At 37.3% G+C, this 23,033-nt stretch overlaps 1 protein-coding gene across 2 annotated transcripts in view; it reads right to left on the bottom strand.

Annotated features, from left to right (window-relative positions):
- LOC126279062 (probable methyltransferase TARBP1) overlaps positions 1 to 23,033 on the bottom strand; it is a 101,170-nt gene that overhangs the window by 54,344 nt on the left and 23,793 nt on the right. For both annotated transcript variants that reach the window (XM_049979498.1, XM_049979497.1), the window contains exons 2-6: positions 21,285 to 21,454; positions 14,456 to 14,527; positions 11,107 to 11,326; positions 3,543 to 3,695; positions 2,161 to 2,328 (exon numbers count right to left, since the gene is read on the bottom strand). In XM_049979498.1, the coding sequence (XP_049835455.1) occupies positions 2,161 to 2,328; positions 3,543 to 3,695; positions 11,107 to 11,326; positions 14,456 to 14,527; positions 21,285 to 21,454 (783 nt within the window). The remainder of the gene's footprint in view (positions 1 to 2,160; positions 2,329 to 3,542; positions 3,696 to 11,106; positions 11,327 to 14,455; positions 14,528 to 21,284; positions 21,455 to 23,033) is intronic.

The following is a 23,033-nucleotide window of genomic DNA, read 5'->3' as shown; positions in this document are numbered from 1 at the left end:
ACACCAACAAAAGCAAAATGACGATAATGGAATGTAGTCAAATTAAGTCGGGTGATGCTGAGGGAATTAGATTAGGAAATTAGACACTTAAAGTAGTAAAGGAGTTTTGCTATTTGGGGAGCAAAATAACTGATGATTGTCGAAGTAGGGAGGATATAAAATTTGTTAACATCGCATATTGATTTAAGCATCATGAAGTCGTTTCTGAAAGTATTTGTATGGAGTGTGGCCATGTATGGAAGTGAAACATGGACGATAAATAGTTTGGACAAGAAGAGAATAGAAGCTTTCGAAATGTGGTGCTACAGAAGAATGCTGAAGATTAGATGGGTAGATCACATAACTAATGAGGAGGCATTGAATAGGATTGGGGAGAAGAGGAGTTTGTGGCACAACTTGACTAAAAGAAGGTAGGACATGTTCTGAGGCATCAAGGGATCACCAATTTAGTACTGGAGGGCAGCATAGAGGGTAAAAATCATAGAGGGAGACCAAGAGATGAATACACTAAGCAGTTTCAGAAGGATGTAGGCTGCAGTAGGTACTGGGAGATAAAGAAGCTTGCACAGGATAGAGTAGCATGGAGAGCTGCATCAAACCAGTCTCAGGACTGAAGACCACAACAACAGATGCAGTTTGGTGTATTCACGCAAACTGCGCTGAGTTATGTGGTAAATGGTTGTTATGTGTTTTTTCTATTCCCGTTTTGCGCACTTGGGTCACAGATGTCAGATGTTTCGAGCACATGAAACCTCCTGGTACATTAAAACTGTGCGCTGGACCAAGACTCAAACTTGGTAACTCTGCATTGCGCGGGCAAGTGCTCTACCGAGTGAACTAACCAAGCACTACTCATAACCCGTCCTCATAGCCTGACTTGAATCAGCAGCTGTGAGAATGGATTGTGAGTCGTGCTTGGGTAGCTTGGTTGGAAGAGCACTTGCCCATGAAGGACAAAGCTCCCGAGTTCAAGGCCCTATCAGGCACACAGTTTTAATTTGCCAGGAATTTTCATATCAGCATACACTCTGATGCACAGTGAAAATTTCATTCTAGTTATAACCCCATGCTGAGCAGTCATATTTCTTTGCATCTCGTATTCATCTTCAGAGGCTGCTACTTTTTATGGGTTGCTCTAAGTTTTTTTCATTTACAGTGTATCTAGTGTTTTGGTTTTGTTCAATAACTGTGGTATGTGAGTTGTGTTACAGTCAACAACAATTGTTTGGTTGTAAATTCTCTGGTGTATGTTTGAAAATTGGCTGCAGGTACTAATGCTTCGTTCGAATCGATGGGAAACTCTGCTCTGACGGATGAGTTTTTCCTCCTCCATTGAGTGTCGCCCTTTCTGAGATGGCTGCACAATCTGTCTTAAGGTGGGGAGGGATGAGATACACACTGTGTTGCACCCCTGGATATGCTGCCATCACACTTACTGACGTATATCGCGGACCAGTTACGGTTCCTGCTACTAGCGACTGTACTCTGGGACATTGCTTGTAAGTAGAAGATGACTACATAATTCACTGGGTTGTTTTCCTCCAAGCCACCTGCAGCTGCCATAGCAACAGGTGACACAAGCCGTCCAGATATGCAGCATGCGTGTCATGGTAAACAATGCTGCAGCCTCTGACATCAATTCGCTACAACTAGGTCATGTTTCCGTATGACATCTTACCAGTATTCATCCGCTGATGGATATTTAGGTCACTGCTCATCCACTTAGCGGTCAGTTACACTCCATAGTCCACACTAAGTGGTTGACACTACCTGGACTTCCATCAGCCACTGATGATTTTTTAATTATTTTCACACGTCTTTGAACTGTTGTAATAATCTTCAATAAAGTGTTCAGCATAATGCCTTTACTTGTGGTCAGCCACTGATGTTAAACTATTAACTGATGGAGCAAATACACTTGTTCTAAAGCTATTAACTGATGGAGCAAATACACTTGTTCTAAAACTATTAACTGATGGAGCGAATACACTTGTTCTCATTCAAAAACACAGTTTTTCCCTCCCACAGGCTTCCAAATAAATTATCTGCACTAAATGGCCTCATAATACGAAAGTTAAAACAATGTTTTCAGGTGAGACATTAGAGTATATTTGTAACAGCAATTCACTGAATAAAGAAGCAGATGATGCAAGAACTTACTTGAGCATACAGGCGAACACTGAAGTGCTGTCCCATGCAAAACGGAAATATTTCACTCATGCTCTTGTCTACAAAGTTCTCTTTGTCTAATTTATCATCAAGGGTTTGTGCCAGGAACATCACAACAGCTGTAAAAGAACACAGGCTACCAGTCCTCTTCTCACAAGCCTGTTGAAGAAATGTGCTACTTTTCAGCAAATTATATAGTCAACTTTTAAAATATGAATATAAATTATTTCCAAAATAGCCTGCAATTAAACGAAGACAGAAAGAAATTTGAATGGAAATACTGGCACACACATAACAGGTGACACAATTATTAGAATTTGGAACCACTGTTGGGGACCCTTAAGATGGAATAACAAGAAGATGACTTTATTCTAGAACTGAAGAGGAAATGTGACCAGGATAATTTTAAATGTAAATATTGCACTTCAAAAATGTGTGAAATCTTATGGGACTGCTGAGGGTCATCAGTCCCTAAGCTTACACACTACTTAACCTAAATTATCCTCAGGACAAACACACACACACACACACACACACACACACACACACACACACACACACACACGCCCGCAAGAGGACTCAAACCTCTGCCGGGACCAGCCGCAAAGTCCATGACTGCAGCGCTTTAGATCTCTCGGCTAATCCCATGCGGCTAAATATTGGACTTCAGTGTGAGATGATTGGGCACAATGTATTTAATATGTTTTCAGCAACTGACTTAGTAATGATTTTGATTTCCACTAGCTATGTTGTTCACAGCAGTGACCTGCCTAGTTTATGTAAAACTAATGCAAAAACTAATAAATAAAAATTATCTCCATCTGTAATTTCATTTTACAACTCTCTTCTGTTAAGTACAAAGAAGCATTTGACATTAGTTAAAAAAGTTCCTTAATTATTTGTACCATTTACGTACTTTTATTCATTTGTGGGGGACACACAAAGTGTCATTTTTTACCTCTTACCTAGCTTCTACTGGTGCATAGTCAATACACTGTAATGCTTAACTACTATAACTATAGTAATAACAATTTTTCCATAAAATGTTCTGTATTTCTGTTGTAACTTTTTATAGGTGAACAATACAAAAGTACTGAATTATGATGAGTGGATTAACTGTTTTGTATTCATTTACTGATCTGCTTTTGTTGTCCTTTTTAATTTTCCTGGCACCTGGAAAACTGATATAATAAAATTTCCAAACTCAAAAGAAAAACGGAAGAAACAGAAAAATGATTTAATGTTTCTTACTCATCTGAAGGGCACTGCCAGTACAGGAACCCAATTCTAAACAATGTTTGCCAAGTTCTAAGCCAACAAAACAGAATTCCAATGGTTCAATGTTCAAATCATACACTCTTTTATAAACTCACCTCTTTCAGTTTCAGCCACATGTCATCAATTAGCTTGCGGTGGCGAAATAGAATCTTAACCAGCAACCATTCTTGTTGATGACGCACACTTGGTTGATGATTCTCATTGTGCAGACTCTCATATAGCCATGATGCAAGTTTGAGATCAGCATCCTATATACGCAGGATTAATTTGGTGAGTGCTTCCCATTATTTGGATAAGCAATTATTAATGGCAGATTATGGTAAGAGTAAAACAATGGAAAACATGGAGTATAGTACACAAAGTCACATTTCACCATTTCATTTCTCAGGATTTAATTTTGCAAATGCTATGTGATGACATCAATTTCTTGCAGCTGTTAAGAAATGTAACTAATGAAACTGCAACAACATGTTTAGAATGGTTCACTGGAATCAGATTATTCTTTTACTTAATGGGCTGCCTTTGTTTTTGGGGAAGAGAGAGTTAACATGAACCGCTCCCCCTTCCGTTACCCATTTTAATTTATTGTTCAACCTCCTAGAATGGCCTATACCTGCTAACTTCTGACCCTAGGCAGACCCTTTGTACTCTGTATATTGAAATATATCCTCTTTATTGTACTTAATTTTCTGGTTTTGTCATTTAGCAGCAGCCGTGGATCCTGACCGTTCGACCTCCTGAACACTGCCGCCACAAGGCATATTTAACAACCTTCTTCCCCCTTCCCTGCCATTTTATACATTAACTTTGCTGTCAGAAGTTTCTCTCCCCACTCCCAAACCATGTACTCTTTTACAAATTGGTGTCAGGAGTGGGATGTAACAATTAAATCCCCCCTTCCCGGCATGAACTCTTTTACAAGACAAAGCCTTTGCTAAACTTAGGATGCTATGCATGTCACAGTCTATAGGGTTCAAATGGCTCTGAGCACTATGGGACTCAACTTCTGAGGTCATTAGTCCAATCTATAGGGTATTTCACAAATAAGCCTCCTGTGAGAGTTGTGATGTCAAGTAGTCTGTCACTGTCTGATGAATAGAAAGAAATTCTCAAACTTATCTTCCTCTCATTTATGATTAGACTCGTACTGTGCCCCGACAAGATTGTACTTTTTCATGTAGAGGACTCAACTCATGGAAACATTAAATTGTGAGTATGCTAATACTCTCTGTTTGTTCATCCAAATCACTGGGAGTGTTGTTATCAGAATTAAGGAGCTTCAATGAAGCTGTATGAAAAAATTGGAAATAGGGATTGATTGAAACATGTTGCAAGTGACCCAGAAGTTGCTTACTGATGAGTATTTCACATAAACAATTTCTCAAATTCACAACCTGTAGCTCAGCCTGAGACTGAGGTGGCTTCCCTTTATATTTAGAGGCTCAACATTCAACTGAAAGATCACTGGAGCATGCCTAGAGTTTACAACAGTACAGTACTAGTATCACTGACTAGTCTCCAGTTCAGTTGCTAGAAGTTTGACAGAACTAAATCCAGTCATTTTTGATTGAGAGTGCATCTAACATTGCTCAGAAGCACATTTGGCTCTAAAATGTGATGGATGTAGTGGTGAGGAAAGTAGGCTTTCATATACATGGGGTAAATGCAAGGAGAGGGAGATGAGTAGAAATATTATTCTCAAGATACATAAAAAACAGAAAAAATGCAATAAAATTATAATGCTTGCAGTTCTATAGCAAATTAATAGTTATTATCCCCTTTAAATTATCATTCACATACTATCGTACCAGCAATGTAAGTGAATGGGGAAACAGATTGCACAAATAAAGGAGAAAATGCATGAAGGGGACAAAGAGTTATGAAATAACTGTTATAAGAAAACAGAAAAATAGTAGAAAAATAAAAAATAAAACAGAAAACAGGGGTATTGATGAATGAATATTAATAAAACTTGAAAATAAACAAATACGCACTTGCCACTATTACTGAGAATCAGTCAAAAGTTTTTGTGGCAGAAGATATTACAAATTACTGCAAAGTATGTGATTTAGTTTCTTCATGCTCACTATGGTACTGAAACTTGTACATGTAGTTGGTACAATGTATGAAGACAGGGATACATGTAATTGCCACTTCACACCAGAACTGAAACAGCAATCAAACCAGAGGGTGGGAGTCGGTGACCCTACATAAAAAAGGTACAAAGTTGACTGTATCTCCCGGAAAGATTATGCCCACTGTATTCTGGCCTACATAGCCAAATGGTTAACAACCACTGCTTTCACTGCAGAAGGACCCAGGTTTGATTCCGGGTACCTCACCATATTTTTCTCTGAGGTAGTGAGGTCTGTAACAGGGTTCACTCAGCCTCGTGAGGCCAAAAGAGGCATAGCTGGATTAAAGAAGCAGTAGCACCAAAGTATTCATCTACTGGCGATAACAGCTGGAGGAATTGGTGACATATTGATCACATGCCTCTCGATCATAGATCATTCTTTGTACTGTCAAGCAGGCAGCAGCCGGACAGTCAGAACAGGCCTCAGGTTTAACCCTAAGTGGCGTTTACCTTTTACGTATTCTGGTTTTATAGGAGGTAAAAGGGATTCTTCTTACTGATTATCATGTGATTGATAAAACAAAAACTGATAAATACTACACAATTGTTATGGGCTATTTACATGAACAAATACATGAGAAAAGGCTCACACTGCAATAGGGAAAATATAATAAAAAATAAATAAATTTGTAGATGGAAAGTGTTTTGAGCTTGACACAAAGCCACAGCATGTGTTTTACATACCTTCGAGATTATACTTCCGGGATGAAGTGTACTTGCTGGAAATAAATTAGACAGAGTGCAATGACCTAAAAGTTTGAAAGTTTTGTCACATTTAACATTGAGACAACGCAAAATGACACTTGCTAACATTTTGAAAATAAATTACCAATGATTTATTTATCACTCAAACAATGTGGAATTTGGAGGTTGTATTACTCTGTAGTATAAGAATTGCAGGGAGAAAATCTCATATCTTTAGGTAAAACCACCAATGCAGGGGAGAAACAGTTCATCATTACACTGACTATCACATAAAGGGAAAGGACATGGGCTCTCTCTACCACATTTTCATGTAGCCAGAGTGAAAAATTCAGCAGATGTTCCCAAAGCAGACTTAGGACTGTTGAGGTATTAGATAGGCTATAAGAGAAAGCCAGAGATGCTGAGATGCTCAATGTAAAAGAACTTGATCTGGGGTTAAAGTCCACTGCACTCTAGGGGACAAATGCTGGGAATTAAGATTACAGATATTCTTCTAAGATTCTCATTAGAAATTAAGTGTGCCCATTATTTCAATGGCACAGCTACATCAATTCTTCAAGTGAACCTAAATCTGGAAGACTGAAATATCTACATCTACAACTACAGTGACTGACAAAGTGTAACAACACACAGTATCTTAGTATTACTGGCAACAAAGCCACTGGCTGTCATGGGTTTTCTTTCAGTGGCTCGCCTATGGCAGCAGGCTTATGAACTGCTTTGATGTTTTCCTTTAATCCGGCCTGGTGAGGATCCCAAAAACTCTAACAGTACTCAAGAATGGGCCGCATAAGTATTCTACACATGGTCTTCTTTGTAGACGAGGTACACTTCCCTAAAATTCTTCCAATAAACTTAAGTCAACAATTCGCCTTCCGCATTACCGTCCTTACGCGCTTGTTCTGCACCACATTCACTTTGCAACATTATGCCTAGACATTTAATTGACGTGACTGTGTCAAGCACCAGACCACTTATACTGTATTTAAATATTACAGGATTGTTTTTCCTACTCACCCACACTAACTGACATTTTACTACATTTAGAGTAAGCTGCCATTCTTCACTCCAATTCTATCATAATCATTCTGTCCAGTGATACAGTTACCCAACGATAATACTATCCCACATAATACAGTGTCCTTTCCCCTTATACTACACAGTCATCTGCAAACAGTTGCACTTTGCTGCTCGCCCTATCTGTCAGATCATTAATTATGTATATAGAGACCAAGCACACACAGCAAGGAAATTGCCAGCAAGACTGAAACACGCAGAAACATTGTATGTTCCTGAAGAACTGTCTCCTTGAATGAAGATTCAACAAAGATGTGTTTGAAATTCTTGATCTCTTTCTGAATGAGAATGATCAAAGGTTGAACTAATGGAATCTTAAGCACCTATCCCATCTTGAAGATGTAGGTGTTATGTCCTTCAAAACAAATACATCTACATGATGTTTGGAAGAGTTGCTCTCAGCACACACAGCAGACTTTATAAGATGGATAGGCTTCAGGCACATCTTAAATGCTGTGAACCATTACAACTGGAGTACAACCTAATATCTCGTATTGTATGACAACTTCTTGCTGAATGTGGCAATGTTAAAAAACTGATCCAAAAGTTATTTGCCTGATCAATCTGGTCATAAAAATTCCAGTATCTCAGCATCCTCACAGAGGTCATTCAGTACCTTGTGACAACTTAAAACTTGCCTTGGATCAACAAGACTTGGTCAAGACTCACCCACCTATTTGTCCTCCATGTTCACCAAGCCAAGGCTGGAAAAATTAATATTATGGGTGACATGAAAGAATTTGTTTCAGAAACAGAGAAAAGGAAAATTACATTTGCAAATTGTGTGTGAAATTTTTGGAGTCTAAAAAGAAAAAAAATAAATTCATTCCTCTTTTCCAGAGAGACTACATTTTTCCTTTTTCCGTTCAGATATGATGCACACCTTCTGTAAACTACTACTATTATTATTATAAGGTTTAGCTGAACTAGTGTCTTCCCAGCTATATATCTTATCAAAATTAAATTTTCAAAATTAAAAGAATGAAACTGTTTCCACAAAGAAGGACCTATAAAATCTAGTATATATTTATTACAGTGAAACCTCACTTAATGAGCACCTCCCAAAATGTGCATTTCGTATAACAAGCAAAAGAAATTATAAAAAAATTAATCACTTAAAGAGCAATGTTTTGCATAATGAATGACGACGATTTAGAGTGATGTCATCAGCCATCGCATGCGGTGGGGAAAATGTTCAACAATATGAACACCTTCATCGTCGGCAGCGGCATATGAACAATGTCTTTAATACATACTGCAGCCTGGGTTTAGCGCTCTTTCTGCTACCACCTCAGTGCAACTCGCGATCTCACATTTTTCTAAACTTGTGTTCACGTAGTGGTTTTTTTTTGTGCAAATTTTGATAACCTACCTAGAAATGCCCCAAAGATAAATCCACAGGAAGACAGCCATAAGGGAAAGGAAATGATCTTAAAAAAAAAAAAAAAAAAAAAAAAAAAAAAAAAAAAAAAAAAAAAAAAACAACATAAAATCATTGACAAATGTGAATGTAGTGTGAGCATTGCTTATTTAGCCCACACATACAACTGGTTTACATCAACTACTTGCACTACCCTCAAAAACAAGAGCAAGATTAAGGAGCTAGATGCTTCAAAAGGAGTGACAAGAGTATCTACACAATACTTTCATATTCTGGAAGATGTTGAAAGGTTGCTCCTTATATGGATAAATGAAAATCAATTGCATGGTGTCACTATTAACAGGAATATCATTTGTGAGAAGGTGAGAATGACTTTTGCTGACCTCATCAAGAAATTGCCGGGATCATCAATGGCCGAAGAAGTGTTTAAGGGAAGCCATTGGAGAAGTTTATGAGAAGAACCAGTATTCACAGGATTGTAAGGCACTACGAAGCAGCCAGTTCTGACAAAAAGGCAGCAGAGAACTTCATCAGCAACTTCAAGATGCTCACAGATTCTGAGGATTATCTGCTGCAACAGGTTTTTATTTGTGATGAGATGGGTCTATTCTGGAAAAAGATGCGGAAGTGTACCTTTATAACAGTAGGTGAAAATGCATCACCCAGTCACAAGCCAATGAAAGACCACTCCCCACTGCTATTCTGTGCCAATGCAAACAGTGAGTTGAAAATTAAACCACTGCTTGTTTACCATTCAGAAACACAACAAGCCTTCAAGAAGTGTAAAGTCCACAAGAGCAGATTAAATGTGATGTTATGGGTCCAACAACAAGCCTTGGATAACACATGATCTTTTTTGTGATTGGATCAATGAAGTTTTTGGTCCTTCAGTGAAAAAATATTTGCTTGAGATGAATCTGGCACTCCAAGTCTTGCTTGTTATGGACAATGCTCCTGCCCATTCTCCAGGCCTACAAGACCACCTCTTTGAAGAATTTCAATTCATCATGATCCAATTTCTGCCTCTCAACACCACTCCGTTACTCCAGCCTATGGACCAGCAGATTATTTCTAACTTTAAGAAGCTCTATCCTAAAACACTCTTCGCGCATTGCTTTGAGTTTACTGAAGCTACCAATCTCACTCACAGAGAGTTTTGAAAATATCACTTCTACACTGTTGCCTTTGTCAAAACGGTCAAAAGGTTGTGGGAAGGGGTTACCAAGAGATCTCTCACTTCTGCTTGGAAGAAGCTTTGGCTGGAGTGCATTGTTGAATGTGACTCTGAGGCATTTGAGTCAGTACCTGTGGAGCCTGTAGTCAATGAGATTATGCCTTTGGCCAAGACCATGGGACTAAATATGGATAACAATTATATCGATCATTGTGTAAGATCACAGCCAAGAAATGACCACCACAGAGCTTATGGAGTTGCAGTGTGTTCCATGGCAGGAAGCTGTGGAGAGCAGTTCTTCAGGGGAACAGGAGAGGAGGGAGGGAAGGGGGAGAGGGAGGGGGGAGGGGGGAGGGGGAGGGGGGAGAAGGAGGAGGAGGGGGAGGTAACAGCTTAGCCTCAATCTTCTGGTGCAATAAGAGAAATGTTCAAGGCGGAGGAATTCGTTGCATCCTACACTGAAAATCATCACCCAAATACAGCAGTGGATACGCGCACTGCAAATTTATTTGACGATAATGCTGTGTCGCATTTTCGTCAAGTGTTGAAGCATTAGCGGAAACAAATGACTATAAATAGCTTCCTAGTCAAAAAGAATTAGTAGTGTATCGTGAATAACAATGCACATAATTCAGTGTGTATAATTTTCTTTCAATAAATGCCATGACTAAGATAAAACGACACTTTTTCTTCATGGAATGCATTATCATATTTTACATTAACTTATATGGGATAAATTGCTTTGCTTTGTTTCACACTACAAGCAATATTCTGGAATGAATCATGTTTGCTATGTGATGTTCCACTGTATTTTCAATATTATTGAACTGTTTCTTTTTGGAGAGCAATGTAGCACTAATTGTCCAACACATCTTCTCCCACAACATTGGTCTCCATGTGTGCTTAATGCTTTTGCTGAAAGATGTATGTCTAATTCATATTAGGCAAAATCTGCGAATATGGCTGGGGGGAAAAAGGGGCTACACCACTGATCACATATACTATATTTGTAGCCTGAGAAGAAAAGAGAAGGAAGGAAAACCTGATTTTGGCAGATCAATATTCAGAACTATCATCTGCCTCCTGCCATCAGCAAATGAATTTTCCAAGTTTCTGGATTGAATGAAAATATAATTATTTTAAAATGTAACATGGAGAGTGATATAGTAATATGGTTTTACTTACGTATGACAGGTAAGGTTCCAAAACTAGCAAAACCTGCATAAGTCGATTCTTCAAGCGATGATGATGAGAGTCTGAGAAATATCGGGCTTTCTGGAGTTGACACTTGTCTTTCTGCAGCAGCATTTCAACTATCTGAATTGGGATATCTTGTCTCACGGAACATAAATCAAGCAAGATTTGTAATGCCCTGGCCCGAACTTCACCATCTGAGATGCAGGGCCTGAAAATCAAATATCAGGTTGTGAAGCTAATATTCACTGCCTGTCATAAAAATTGCAATGAAGGGGGCACATAATGAATATCAAACTGGCATGAAATCTGATGAATGCTGGGATATGCAAATGATTAGTATTTCAGTGCAACCACACAAAGCACATAGGAGTAACACCATCTACAAAACTACAGGCCAGGCCTATCTCTAATGTCAGTCTGTTGCAGTATTTTGGGACATGTTTTATGGTCACTCATTAGGAGGAGGAGTGTTCATTGTAGTTGACAAAAACATTGTTTCTATTGAGGTCAAGATTGAGCGTGACAGTGAAGTCATTTGGTCATGTATAATACGTCTAGGAAAAACTAATTTAAATCGTGGATGTTTTTACCGGCCACCTGACTCTGCTGTGACAGATCTAGAGTCCTTCAAAGGATGTCTACAGTTAATAGGGCATAAATATCCAGATCATGCATTACTAGTTGGAAGGCGCTGTTAATCTCCCAACTGGGATGTCTATGGAATTCACTGCATGGGGTACTGACAGACAATCTTGTGAAGAACTTTTGAACATGCTGTCCGAAAACTGTCTTGTGTGCTACTTCGGCAGCCCACATGTGGAAATACCTTAGGCTAGATCTTATTGACAATGTCAGTATAGAAATGGGTATTAGTGACTATGATGTCATTATAGCAACTATGGTTATGAAAGTTAATAGATCAGCTAAGAAGGCTAGAGGAATGATTCTGCTAGAAACAGCAGAGCAGCAGTCGTTAACATCTCACTTAGACAGCAAACTGACATCACATCTTACTGGTAAGACGAATTATGGGTGAAGTTTATGCACAATGTAAACGGTACTCTGGAGAACTACATGCCTAGTAAGTGGATTAAGTACAGAAGAGAGCCACCATGATTTAATAACAAGATTCTTGAACGTGAAATTTAAAACTTCGGTTTTCATTTTGCTATCTCCAACTGCAACACCAGACTGGATGGAAGTGGTCAACAAGTGACTGGATGCAAGCCTTAGACACAATTAGTGATTCTACATAGGACCAGAATTTTCTTGGTTTCTCTGCAAAACGATAACTGAAGTTTTAAATTTCATGTTCGAGAAATTGTTCATACAGGAAAACATCACAAACGTATCGTTGTTTGACCAGTGAACAGACTCCCATATGAACAACATAGTGATAAGAATCCCTGATGTAGAGAGACAACTGCAAGAGTTGAAATGAAATGTCACCAGGTCTAAAAGGAATCCCAATTCAGTTTTTCAAATAATACTCTATGGCACTGGCCCCTTACTTTGCTTGGCATTTATAATGTATCTGTTGCTCAGCACAAAGTCCTAAGTGACTGTAAAGCAGAGCAGGTGACTCCTGTATGTAAGAAGGGCAGAAGAATGGACCTGCAAAATTACAGACCAATATCGCTAAGCTAGGTTTGCTGAAGAATTCTTGAACAATGACTCAGTTCGAATGTAATATGTAATATACAATCAGCATGGTTTTAGAAAGCATTCCCCATGTGAAACTCAGCTTGCCCTATTATCACACAATGTACTGAGAACTATTAATGAAGGAAAACAGGCAGATTCCATATCTTTGCCTTTCTTGGGCAAGTGCTCTACCAACTGAGCTTTACTTCTGATGGACTGAGAGACGAAATACTGGCAGAAGTGAAGCTGTGAGGACAGGGCGTGAGTCGTGCTTGGGTAGCTCAGTTGGTAGAGCACTTGCCCACGAAAGGCAAAGGTCCCGAGTTCGAGTCTCGGTGCGGCACACAGTTTCAATCTGCGAGGAAGTTTCAACAAATATATTGCCTCCTCCTACATATATCTTGCGAAAAGACCATCAAGATAAAATTAGGGAGATTCGAGTCAACAAAGAGGCCACGAACCATATGTTACTGTCTTTCAGAAATTACATTTGAAAGTTGGTTTTTGTGAGATCATCATCTTACGTCTCGTGTGAAGGCGGAGAAATATCTACGAGCATGTGTTGGAATTTTACAGCAGCAGGAATCTTGGCCTTTTGGGACTGAGGTTTATTGTTTGGTGGTACTGATGCTTGTGTCAGTTAGGATCCTATGACTGTCATGTGAATATGCAATTGATGGCTTCAGGAGGGCCATACTCAACATCATGCAGATCTCCATGGCTAGGAGGATGGACATATTGTTCTCTTGGCTATGCAGGACTGTACAGCTGTGACACATATCTTGAGTCAGGACATGGCCTTTATTGCAGCAAGACAGATGAATGAGGTGTGAAATGTGTGGCAGATGCTATTGAAGAAGATCGGAAGCTTTGTCATTTTTGTGCTGCACACAATCCATTTACAGAATGCTGCATTAAAACATACAGTACAAACACAACCACATGGTCCCACAATAAAGCATTTCATTAAAAAGGGCTCTACTTTGCAAAAAGATTGAGAAACACTGTTATCTGAAAGTAGGAGCAGAATTAGCCAGAGAGTATGAGGACAATTTTGTGCTCAGATTTGTTTGTGGATAAAGATCTGAGTGGTAGTTGTGGGAGAGGAACAGCTAGGAGAGAGTATTTGTATAGTGGCTGAGGGATTTAATGCTGAAACAGATATATTTGCCACAGATGCCTAAACTATAACTGAGGGAGTTTTCCATGTGAAAGGGGTGTCAACAGTTGTATTGAAGGTACCGTTAGTAATTGCCTTGTTTTCTGTGGACTGAGATTTGGATATGAGCTTCAGTGAGATGGAGGTAAACATCAAGAAAAATGGCTTTGCAATTGGAAAAGAATCAAGTGAATTTGAGATGGGAAAAGAGGTTAATCTGATGCACAAAGCAAAGGAGGTCTTCTTCACTGTGAGGTCGAACCACAATACTGACATTGATAAATCTGCGTCAGGTCCAGATGCCCAGCTTCTTGATCTTGAGGAATGCTTCTTTCAAACTGACCATGAAAAGTTCAGCATAGGATAAGGTTGTCTTGGTTCCCATAGCAGCCACATTGATTTTTTTGTTTATTTTAACACGGGTAAAAAGAATTGCTCTTACTAACAACTAATACAAAATCAATATACAGACAAGAGTTTTAAATTAATAACATCACACAAATATAACAATGGTATACTGGGTATTATACTTACTTTCTTCTAATTCCATTTAAAACTGTGTCTTCTTTCAATGACCTTATATACTTGCATGTGTCATTTTCTGCTCTGTAAATAAATAACAAACCTTTAAAGATTTGAACGTGATGATCCTAAACAACAAAATATTGCATTAAAGTACATGTACACTGTCTCAAATGTAGCTAGACTTCACGTGTGAAAGAATATTTACACTTTTTGGTAACGGCACATATCACAATTTTGCGGTCCCATTCCTTTCCTAAAAATATTGGGATTGCAGTTTTGCTGGGATTGATGGATACATACTTATGCATGTCCTCTTTCTACTTACTTTGCCCTTACATACATATAGAACAATGCTATTTTAATCTTAAACAATGCTATTTCAATACAATGAAAAGGATAGATTGCCACACTCACTATATAGTGCAGATACTAAAAGACTGCTAAGCAAGTAAGCTCTTGGCTAAAAAGCCTTCTTCAACACACACACACACACACACACACACACACACACACGACCTCTGCCTCTGGCTGCCAAGACAAGACCCTCGACATGACAGCCAGAGACAGTGGTCGTGGTCATGTGTGTATGCAAGTTGTGTTCACACGAAGGTGCAAGTGTAAGTGTAAGTGTAAGTGTAAGTGTGTGTGTGTGTGTGTGTGTGTGTGTGTGTGTGTGTGTGTGTGTGTTGTTAGGAACAAGGCTTCTTGGCCAAAAGCTTACTTCTTTAGCAGTCCTTTTATTATGCCTATCTGAGACTCAAGATCTCCACTATATGGTGAGTAATAGTCCATCCTTTTCACCATCTTGTTGTTATTCCATCCTCGATTTTACTTTGTTAATACAGAATACAGGAAGATTTAACAATAAGTGGGATCATGAAATTTAGCACAGATCGATGTGATGGACCAAGACTTACGCAGACCTTGTGAATGGCGTTGCAATAAATTAAAGCAGCGCAATCAAGAGAATTGTTTACTCACTCATTTACTTCAATTTAAGAGAATCACATTTCTGTCATTGTGGACATCAGTGCCTTTACACAATTGAATTAAATTGCAAACTATGTTTATAGAGACAGTAGAATGCCAGTGAAACAACAAAAGGTACATAGAAATGACTGTACAGTAAGCAACTACTATAATTTATAATAGTGATATGTTTTGAGCCATTTGTGCTCATCATCAAGCAACATGGCATACAAATCACTTACTTTAAATTAGATTCAGTTTTTGTTCCATAGACCCAAAAATGAGATGATTCTCGTGGGTGTGGAACATGACAGAAAGTATAACATAAAAAATAGAACATTTGAATAGAATATTCACTTCCCTGGTCATTTGTCAGATCATCTGTGAGTAGACTACAGTAAATTGGAACTGCTAATATGTACAGAATTAATACACTGTCAGAATGAAAAACAGTTATGCACTTTTAATAAATTTATCATACACAAAATAACTAATCTTGACTGTTGTGACCAAGTGCTGTCAAAACTGAAATCTGACAGACATTTTTTCTTAAGATGGTCTAACAGTCTGTGTTAAGATATTCATCTATAGAGTACAAGGAGTTGCCTATCAAAAAGTCTTTCTGACTCTGTTTAAACCATGCTTTACCTGAAACAAAGTTTTTAATGGTTGCTGGTAATTTGTTGAAAATAATGTATTCCTGAATATTGGACCCCTTTTTGGACCAAGGTAAGTGATTTTAGGTCTTTATATAGATTGTTCTTATTCCTAGCATTGATACTATGTATTGAGCTATTGGCTGGAAACAGCCGATTTGAAACAAATTTCACTAAACAATACATATACTAAGATGCTGTGATTAGAATACCCAGTTTCTTGAACAAGTTTACACATGATGTGCTCTAAGTTGCACCACAAATGAGTCTTATTACATGCTTTTGCACTTTAAAAACTTTTGCTCGGTTTGATGAGTTACTCCAGAATATGATTCCATTTGATATAATGTAATGAAAGTAAGTAAAGTATGCAACTTTTTATATTTATACCTCCTACATCTGACATCATTCGCATTGCAAACACATACAGACATTATTTATGTCATTAATATTATCAACCAGATTATCAGCTGTATTATAATCTGGCACTATAAATTCCAAAATTGTTCTGTATGCCGATGACATGTCCATTGTGTGTAAAAAGGAGTCATGCAATGAACTAGAGGCTGAGTGTAATAATGTGACAAGAAATTAAATTATACATTGACAACAACTTGGTAAAGAAAGTCTAGTGTAAAATTCCTTGGCCTAACAACCCAAAGCAACCTGAAATGGGACACACACATATTGGCTACCTAGCAACTAAGTTGTCAAAAAAAATTTGCAATCAGTACTATTAGCAAGTTCTGTAAAGACACTATAGTCCTAAAGACTGCATACCATGCTCTTTTCTCCTCTCACTTGAACTACAGTATTGAAATTTGGGGGTCAACAAGCAAAGGTAATCTAGATAAGCTACTCATTCTTCAAATAAAGGGTGTGAGAGTAATCTGTGGAGCAAAATATAGGGAATCTTGTTGCAACTTGTTTCCAAAAACAGGGGTGTTAACTGTTGTAAACACATACATTCTAAAAGCCATATTGCTTGTGAAAAGGCTGCACCCACACGCTTATTCGGATTTGCACCAGTACAATACTAGAAATAAAGAAAGATTTTACAAGGGCAGCCACAGAACAGCACTTTATGGAAAGGGGCCTCAGTATGCAGGTATAAAATTACCTAATGAACTGCCTAGTGAAGCTCTTCCTACAATTAAACTGAAACATCAGCTTAAGAAATTTGTAATAAGACACCCTTTTGACACATTAGAAGAGTACCATACTTATATGAAGAACAACAAATGCTTTGTCAAATTATGTAAATAGAAATCAGTAAACATCTTATTGTAATTTTGTTGAAAATTAATGACATATTCATAAGAATGTGTCTTGTGTATTGTACAAATAACTGTAATCATTACTGTTTCTTTGTACATGTGCAGTGTACCATTTGATGTTGAAAAAAAAGCTATTATTATTATTATTTCTTTCCTATCTCAGACATTATGTCTGGTTAAAAATGGAAAGTGATGCAGACCTTGATTAAGCGTGACTTCCTTTTAACTGTACGGTATATGTTACATTGCATTTAGGAACTTTCGGGTAATTGAACATGTATCAATAATTACAGATTTCTGTAGTTGTATATGTACGTTTGGATGTAGCTGTATTGCGTTGATGTACTGGTGGATATTGTGTGGTATGACTCCTGTAGTTGATAGTATAATTGGTATAATGTCAACTTTATCCTGATGCCACATGTCCTTGACTTCCTCAGCCAGTTTGATGTATTTTTCAATTTTTTCTCCTGTTTTCTTCTGTATATTTGTTGTATTGGGTATGGATATTTCGATTAGTTGTGTTAATTACTTCTTTTTATTGGTGATTATGATGTCAGGTTTGTTATGTGGTGGTGTTTTATCTGTTATAATGGTTCTGTCCCAGTATAATTTGTATTCATCATTCTGCTGTACATTTTGTGGTGCATACTTGTATGTGGGAACGTGTTGTTTTATTAGTTTATGTTGTATGGCAAGTTGTTGATTTATTATTTTTGCTACATTGTCATGTCTCCTGGTGTGTTCTGTACTTGCTAGTATTGTACATCCGCTTGTGATGTGATCTACTGTTTCTATTTGTTGTTTGTAAAGTCTGCATTTATCTGTATATTATTGTTATATTATAATCTGTATATTATTATTATTATTATTAACTACTGCTTCTCAGTATATTTATTCTTCAATGAAATTTGTTGCAAGTAATATATACCTATTTCCAACCAGGACCTCAATACATAGTATCGATACCAGGAAACCAGGAATAAGAACAATATACATAAAAACCTAAAATCACTTATTTTGATACAAAAAGGGGTCCAATATTTGGGAACACATTATTTTCAATAAATTGCCAGCAACCAGTAAAAACTTGTTTTCAGATAAAGCGTGGTTTAAACAGAGTCTGAAAGACTATTTGGCAGGCAACTCCTTGTACTCTATAGATGAATATCTTAACAAGGACTGTTGGACCATCTTCTGTAAAAATGTCTATCAGATTTCAGTTTTGACAGCACTTGGTCATAACAGTTAAGATTGGGTATTTTGTGTATGATAAATTTATTAAAAGTGCATAACTATTTTTCGTTCTGACAGTGTATTAATTCTGTAAACATTGGCAGTTCCAGTTTACTGTAATGTATTCACCGACAAATGATGAGGGTGGTAAGTATTGTGTTTTCTATTTATTTATGTATTTATACAACAGAGGGAAACATTCCATGTGGGAAAAATATATCTAAAAACAATGATGATGTGACTTACCAAAGGAAAGTGCTGGCATGTCGATAGACACACAAACAAACACAAACATACACACAAAATTCAGGCTTTCGCAACCAACGGTTGCTTCATCAGGAAAGAGGAAAGGAGAGGGAAAGACGAAACACACACACACACACACACACACACACACACACACACACACACAGACCAAAATGTACACACACATATATCCATCTGCAAATACACAGACCAAAATGTTTGTAAGTTTGTGTTTGAGTGTCTATCGACATGCCAGCGCTTTCGTTTGGTAAGTTACATCATCTTTGTTTTTGGATAGATTTATGTATTTATTTATTCATCCAGTAAATCTCTATAGATTGTTGGATGTCATTTGCGTGACACACACACACACACACACACACACACACACACACACACACTCATATAACTTCAACATTTATTTTAATAGTACAATAAATTAATTATATTTGATCTTGCTTTAGCAGCAGTAGCAATTTTTGCGTATTCTTGCTTCATGTCTGTTGTACTTCACTTGTTTAAGAATTTTACCCTTAGGGATTTGTGAAACAGGGAAAATGAAGAAATAACTTTAATTTTATGTGGCAGACTATTGTACATTTGTCTTGTGCTATTTGTACTGGAGGTTTTATAAGCTGTTGTCCATACTGACTGAACATGGAGTTTGTCTTTTTGCCTGATATTATGCTCATGTTCTTTTATGTTTTTTCCCACATATTTACAATTTTCTAGAATAAAAAGACATTCTTTCTGACATGTTGCACACCCACGAAAATCGTCACCTTTTTGGGTCTATGGAACTAAAAGTGAACCTAGTCTAATCTAATCTTGAGTTGCCACAATCTTAATTAGGTCTAGAGCATATACCTCCCTACATAGAAATAGAAAACGTGTATGGTGTATTTCTTGACAATGTTGTATTGTCGTGTAAATGTTTATGGTCATACAATGCTCATGACTTACCACATGCATGTTCATTGGTTGCTGCGGTTACTGAGCACCATAAAGATTTACATAACAATATATCTTTCGTCAATAAATATTTAACACATTTTCTATTTCTACATAGAGAGGTGCGTGTTCCAGAACTAATGGAAACCGTGGCAACTCAAAAAATTTGGCAATGACCTAATAAATAGTATTCATAGCACAAATAATGAAATTTCATGGTCAAATAAAGGGCATTTACTGAATTCTGGAATTGTTCCTTCATGACAACAATAACCCTCACATGGAAAATTCCTGGCAGGTTAAAACTGTCTACCGGACTGAGACTCGAACTCGGGACCTTTGCCTTTCACGGGCAAATGCTCTACCATCTGAGCTACCCAAGCACGACTCACGCCCTGTCCTCACAGCTTCACTTCTGCCAGTATTTCGTCTCTCAGTCCATCACACAGCTTTAATCTGCCAGGAATTTTTGTATCAGCGCAAACTCTGCTGCTTCTGAAAATCTCATTCTGAACCCTCACATTGTTGCAAAAATGCAGCTGCAGTAACAATGGCTTCAACAACTTGCTATGCGGCTCAGTTCAGATTTATCCTAATTATTACTTACTATAGTGAGGAAGATGTTATCACAGTGATGATAACCTGAAAGAAATGGTTACTACACTTCTCAACAACATGATATTCTTAGAGTAGGTCTATACATGACAAGTCTGTAGTCTGGATTCTGAAGCATTCTTCTATCACATTTAGATGGCTGTCTTTTCTAATCGATGAATGATACTTTAAATCACCTAGACGTCAAGTGACACATTGTAATAAAAAACTCATATAAACATTGTAACTTTTTGATAACAAAATAACACAGGACACTATAATAAGTGTAAGCTCTCTCCATGTGGTTGTGGGTAAATAATTTATATGTTTTGTGTGTTAGCTTTAATAACGCCATAGACAATTGCACATTTAAATATCAATGTTGCTCTTGCATATAATAAAGTTTAGCTTCGTGCCCGTTACTATAAGGTATAGACGAGAAACTAAATTACGTCTCCTGATTTTTGATGGTGTAATTTCCAATATTATATAAAACTTTTTACAATTTTCTTAAAAAAAAGTTACTTTATAAAAATAGAGTCCATATTATTGCAGATCGCCCCCCACACTGTTACAGAATCAGGAATATGTAAGCCTGTAGTTAGTAAATAAAACAGTTTCTTCCAAAAACGTTGCATGTTTTATTTTAATAGTAAGACGCAAATAACTTTCTAGATATTGACTCATTTATTTTGGCTTAGAACAACCATTTCACTACAGTCTTTACAGCGGATTGTGAGTAAAGAAACTACTGTCTACTTATGGCAAGATGTGCAATATCCAAAATTAGCTTTGTTGTGAACACTGTACATGAAGATTCAATTATTGCATACTCATTTTTTGAAACGAAAAGTTAATCTTTAAAGAAGAATTTTGCACAGCTCATATTTCAAACATAAAATTTCTAACCTCAGATCTCGCCTGTGTGAAGGTCCATAAAGCAGTGCTTCTAATAGGATTTCCAATAATACATCAACAAAATTAAGTTTGTGGTCTTGATTGATATTCTGTATAGTAAGCATTAGAAGACTACAAACACCTGACATAGACTCTCCAAGTTCCATTATCTGCTGCGCGTACTGAAAAATACAATTTTAAAAATATTTAAGTGCACACATGAAAAATGAAAGAAAAGTACTACAGTAAAAACTGCAGACCTGATTTCATGATCCAATAAAATGTTGACAGATTAAACCAAAAGGATTACTACCTAAACAATAATGAGAAATTTGCTAGTAAAATTTGACCACTCAGATCCAACCTTCTAAAACATACAGACCAGCAGGGAAGTTGCCAAATCATTACCTCTGCAAAATTTACATTCTGCTACCATATGGTATTCACCTCATTTTCAGGATCCTGATGATATTATGACAACCTGTTATGCAAAATGATTCATGAACATACAACTAACTAATTCTCCATCCAAAATAACATGCTGCATCCTTCTTAGCCAGAAATGATCAGTCCTGTCATAAATTTTCCTTCATATCCCAAATGATTGTATTTTCAATAACGAGAGTATGTGTGCTACTGAGTCAACTTATTTTTTGGAAGTTCAAGCAATACTGCATCTGCATGATAACATTGGCCCATAGCTTCCAGTACCAGTGTTTCATGTGAGAAAAGCACAAATTGAACTTTGCACGACTGATATTTTCAGAATTCATTCTGGTTGCCATGGAAGATCTTATTCTGTTCTCGATACCTCATTATGTTTGAGCTCTGAATTATTAATGGTAACCTTAGATTTTTTGCAGATGATGCAGTTATCTTTAATGAAGTACCACCTGAAAGAAATACCTGTGGTAACACTTTGTAAGGATATGAAATGGAATGATCACATAAGCTCAGTTGTGGATAAAGCAGGTGGAATGCTGCATCTATGCTCTGCAAACCACTTTCAGGTGCATGGCAGAGGGTATGTCCCATTTTACCAGGTATTAGGGTTTCTTCCTGTTCATTCATGTATGGAGTGTGGGAAGAATGATTGAATGCCTCTGTGCAAGCAGTAATTATTCTGATCTTATCCTCAGAATCTCTATGGGAGCAATACATAGCGGATTTATTTATATATTCCTAAAGTCATCATTTATAGACAGTTCTTGAAACTTTCTTGGGATAGTTTACACTTATCTTCAAGATTCTTCCAGTTTAATTCCTTCAGTATCTCTGTGACACTCTTCCGCAGATTAAACACACCCGTAATCATTTGTGCTGCCCTTCTCTGTATATCTTTAATATTCCTGGTTGGTAAGGGTCCCACACACTTGAGCAATATTCTACAACTGGTTTATTAGTAGAATACTGGAGATGTGCAATCAGTCTATAAAGGAGATGCTTACAAATCACTTATGTGACTGCTTCTAGAATATCGCTCAAGTGTGTGGGACTAGTACCAAATATGACTAATGGGGAATACTGAATGTATACAGAGAAAGGCAGCACAAATGGCAGGAACACAACTGGAAGACTCTTGAAGATACGACGTAAACTATTCTAAGAAAGTCTGTTAACAAAGTTTCAATAACCGGCTTTAAATTATGATTAGGAATTTCCTACAATCAGCTACATATTATTGACACGTGTCATAAGGATAAGATTAGAATAATTACTGCATTTACACAATCATTCTTTCTGTGTTCTGTGTGGAAATAG

Source organism: Schistocerca gregaria, chromosome 6, assembly GCF_023897955.1.
Source record: "Schistocerca gregaria isolate iqSchGreg1 chromosome 6, iqSchGreg1.2, whole genome shotgun sequence".
In the NCBI taxonomy this organism is placed as follows: Eukaryota; Metazoa; Arthropoda; class Insecta; order Orthoptera; family Acrididae; genus Schistocerca; species Schistocerca gregaria.
Note: the sequence above shows the minus strand (reverse complement) of the source record. Positions and strands in the feature narration are given on the sequence as shown.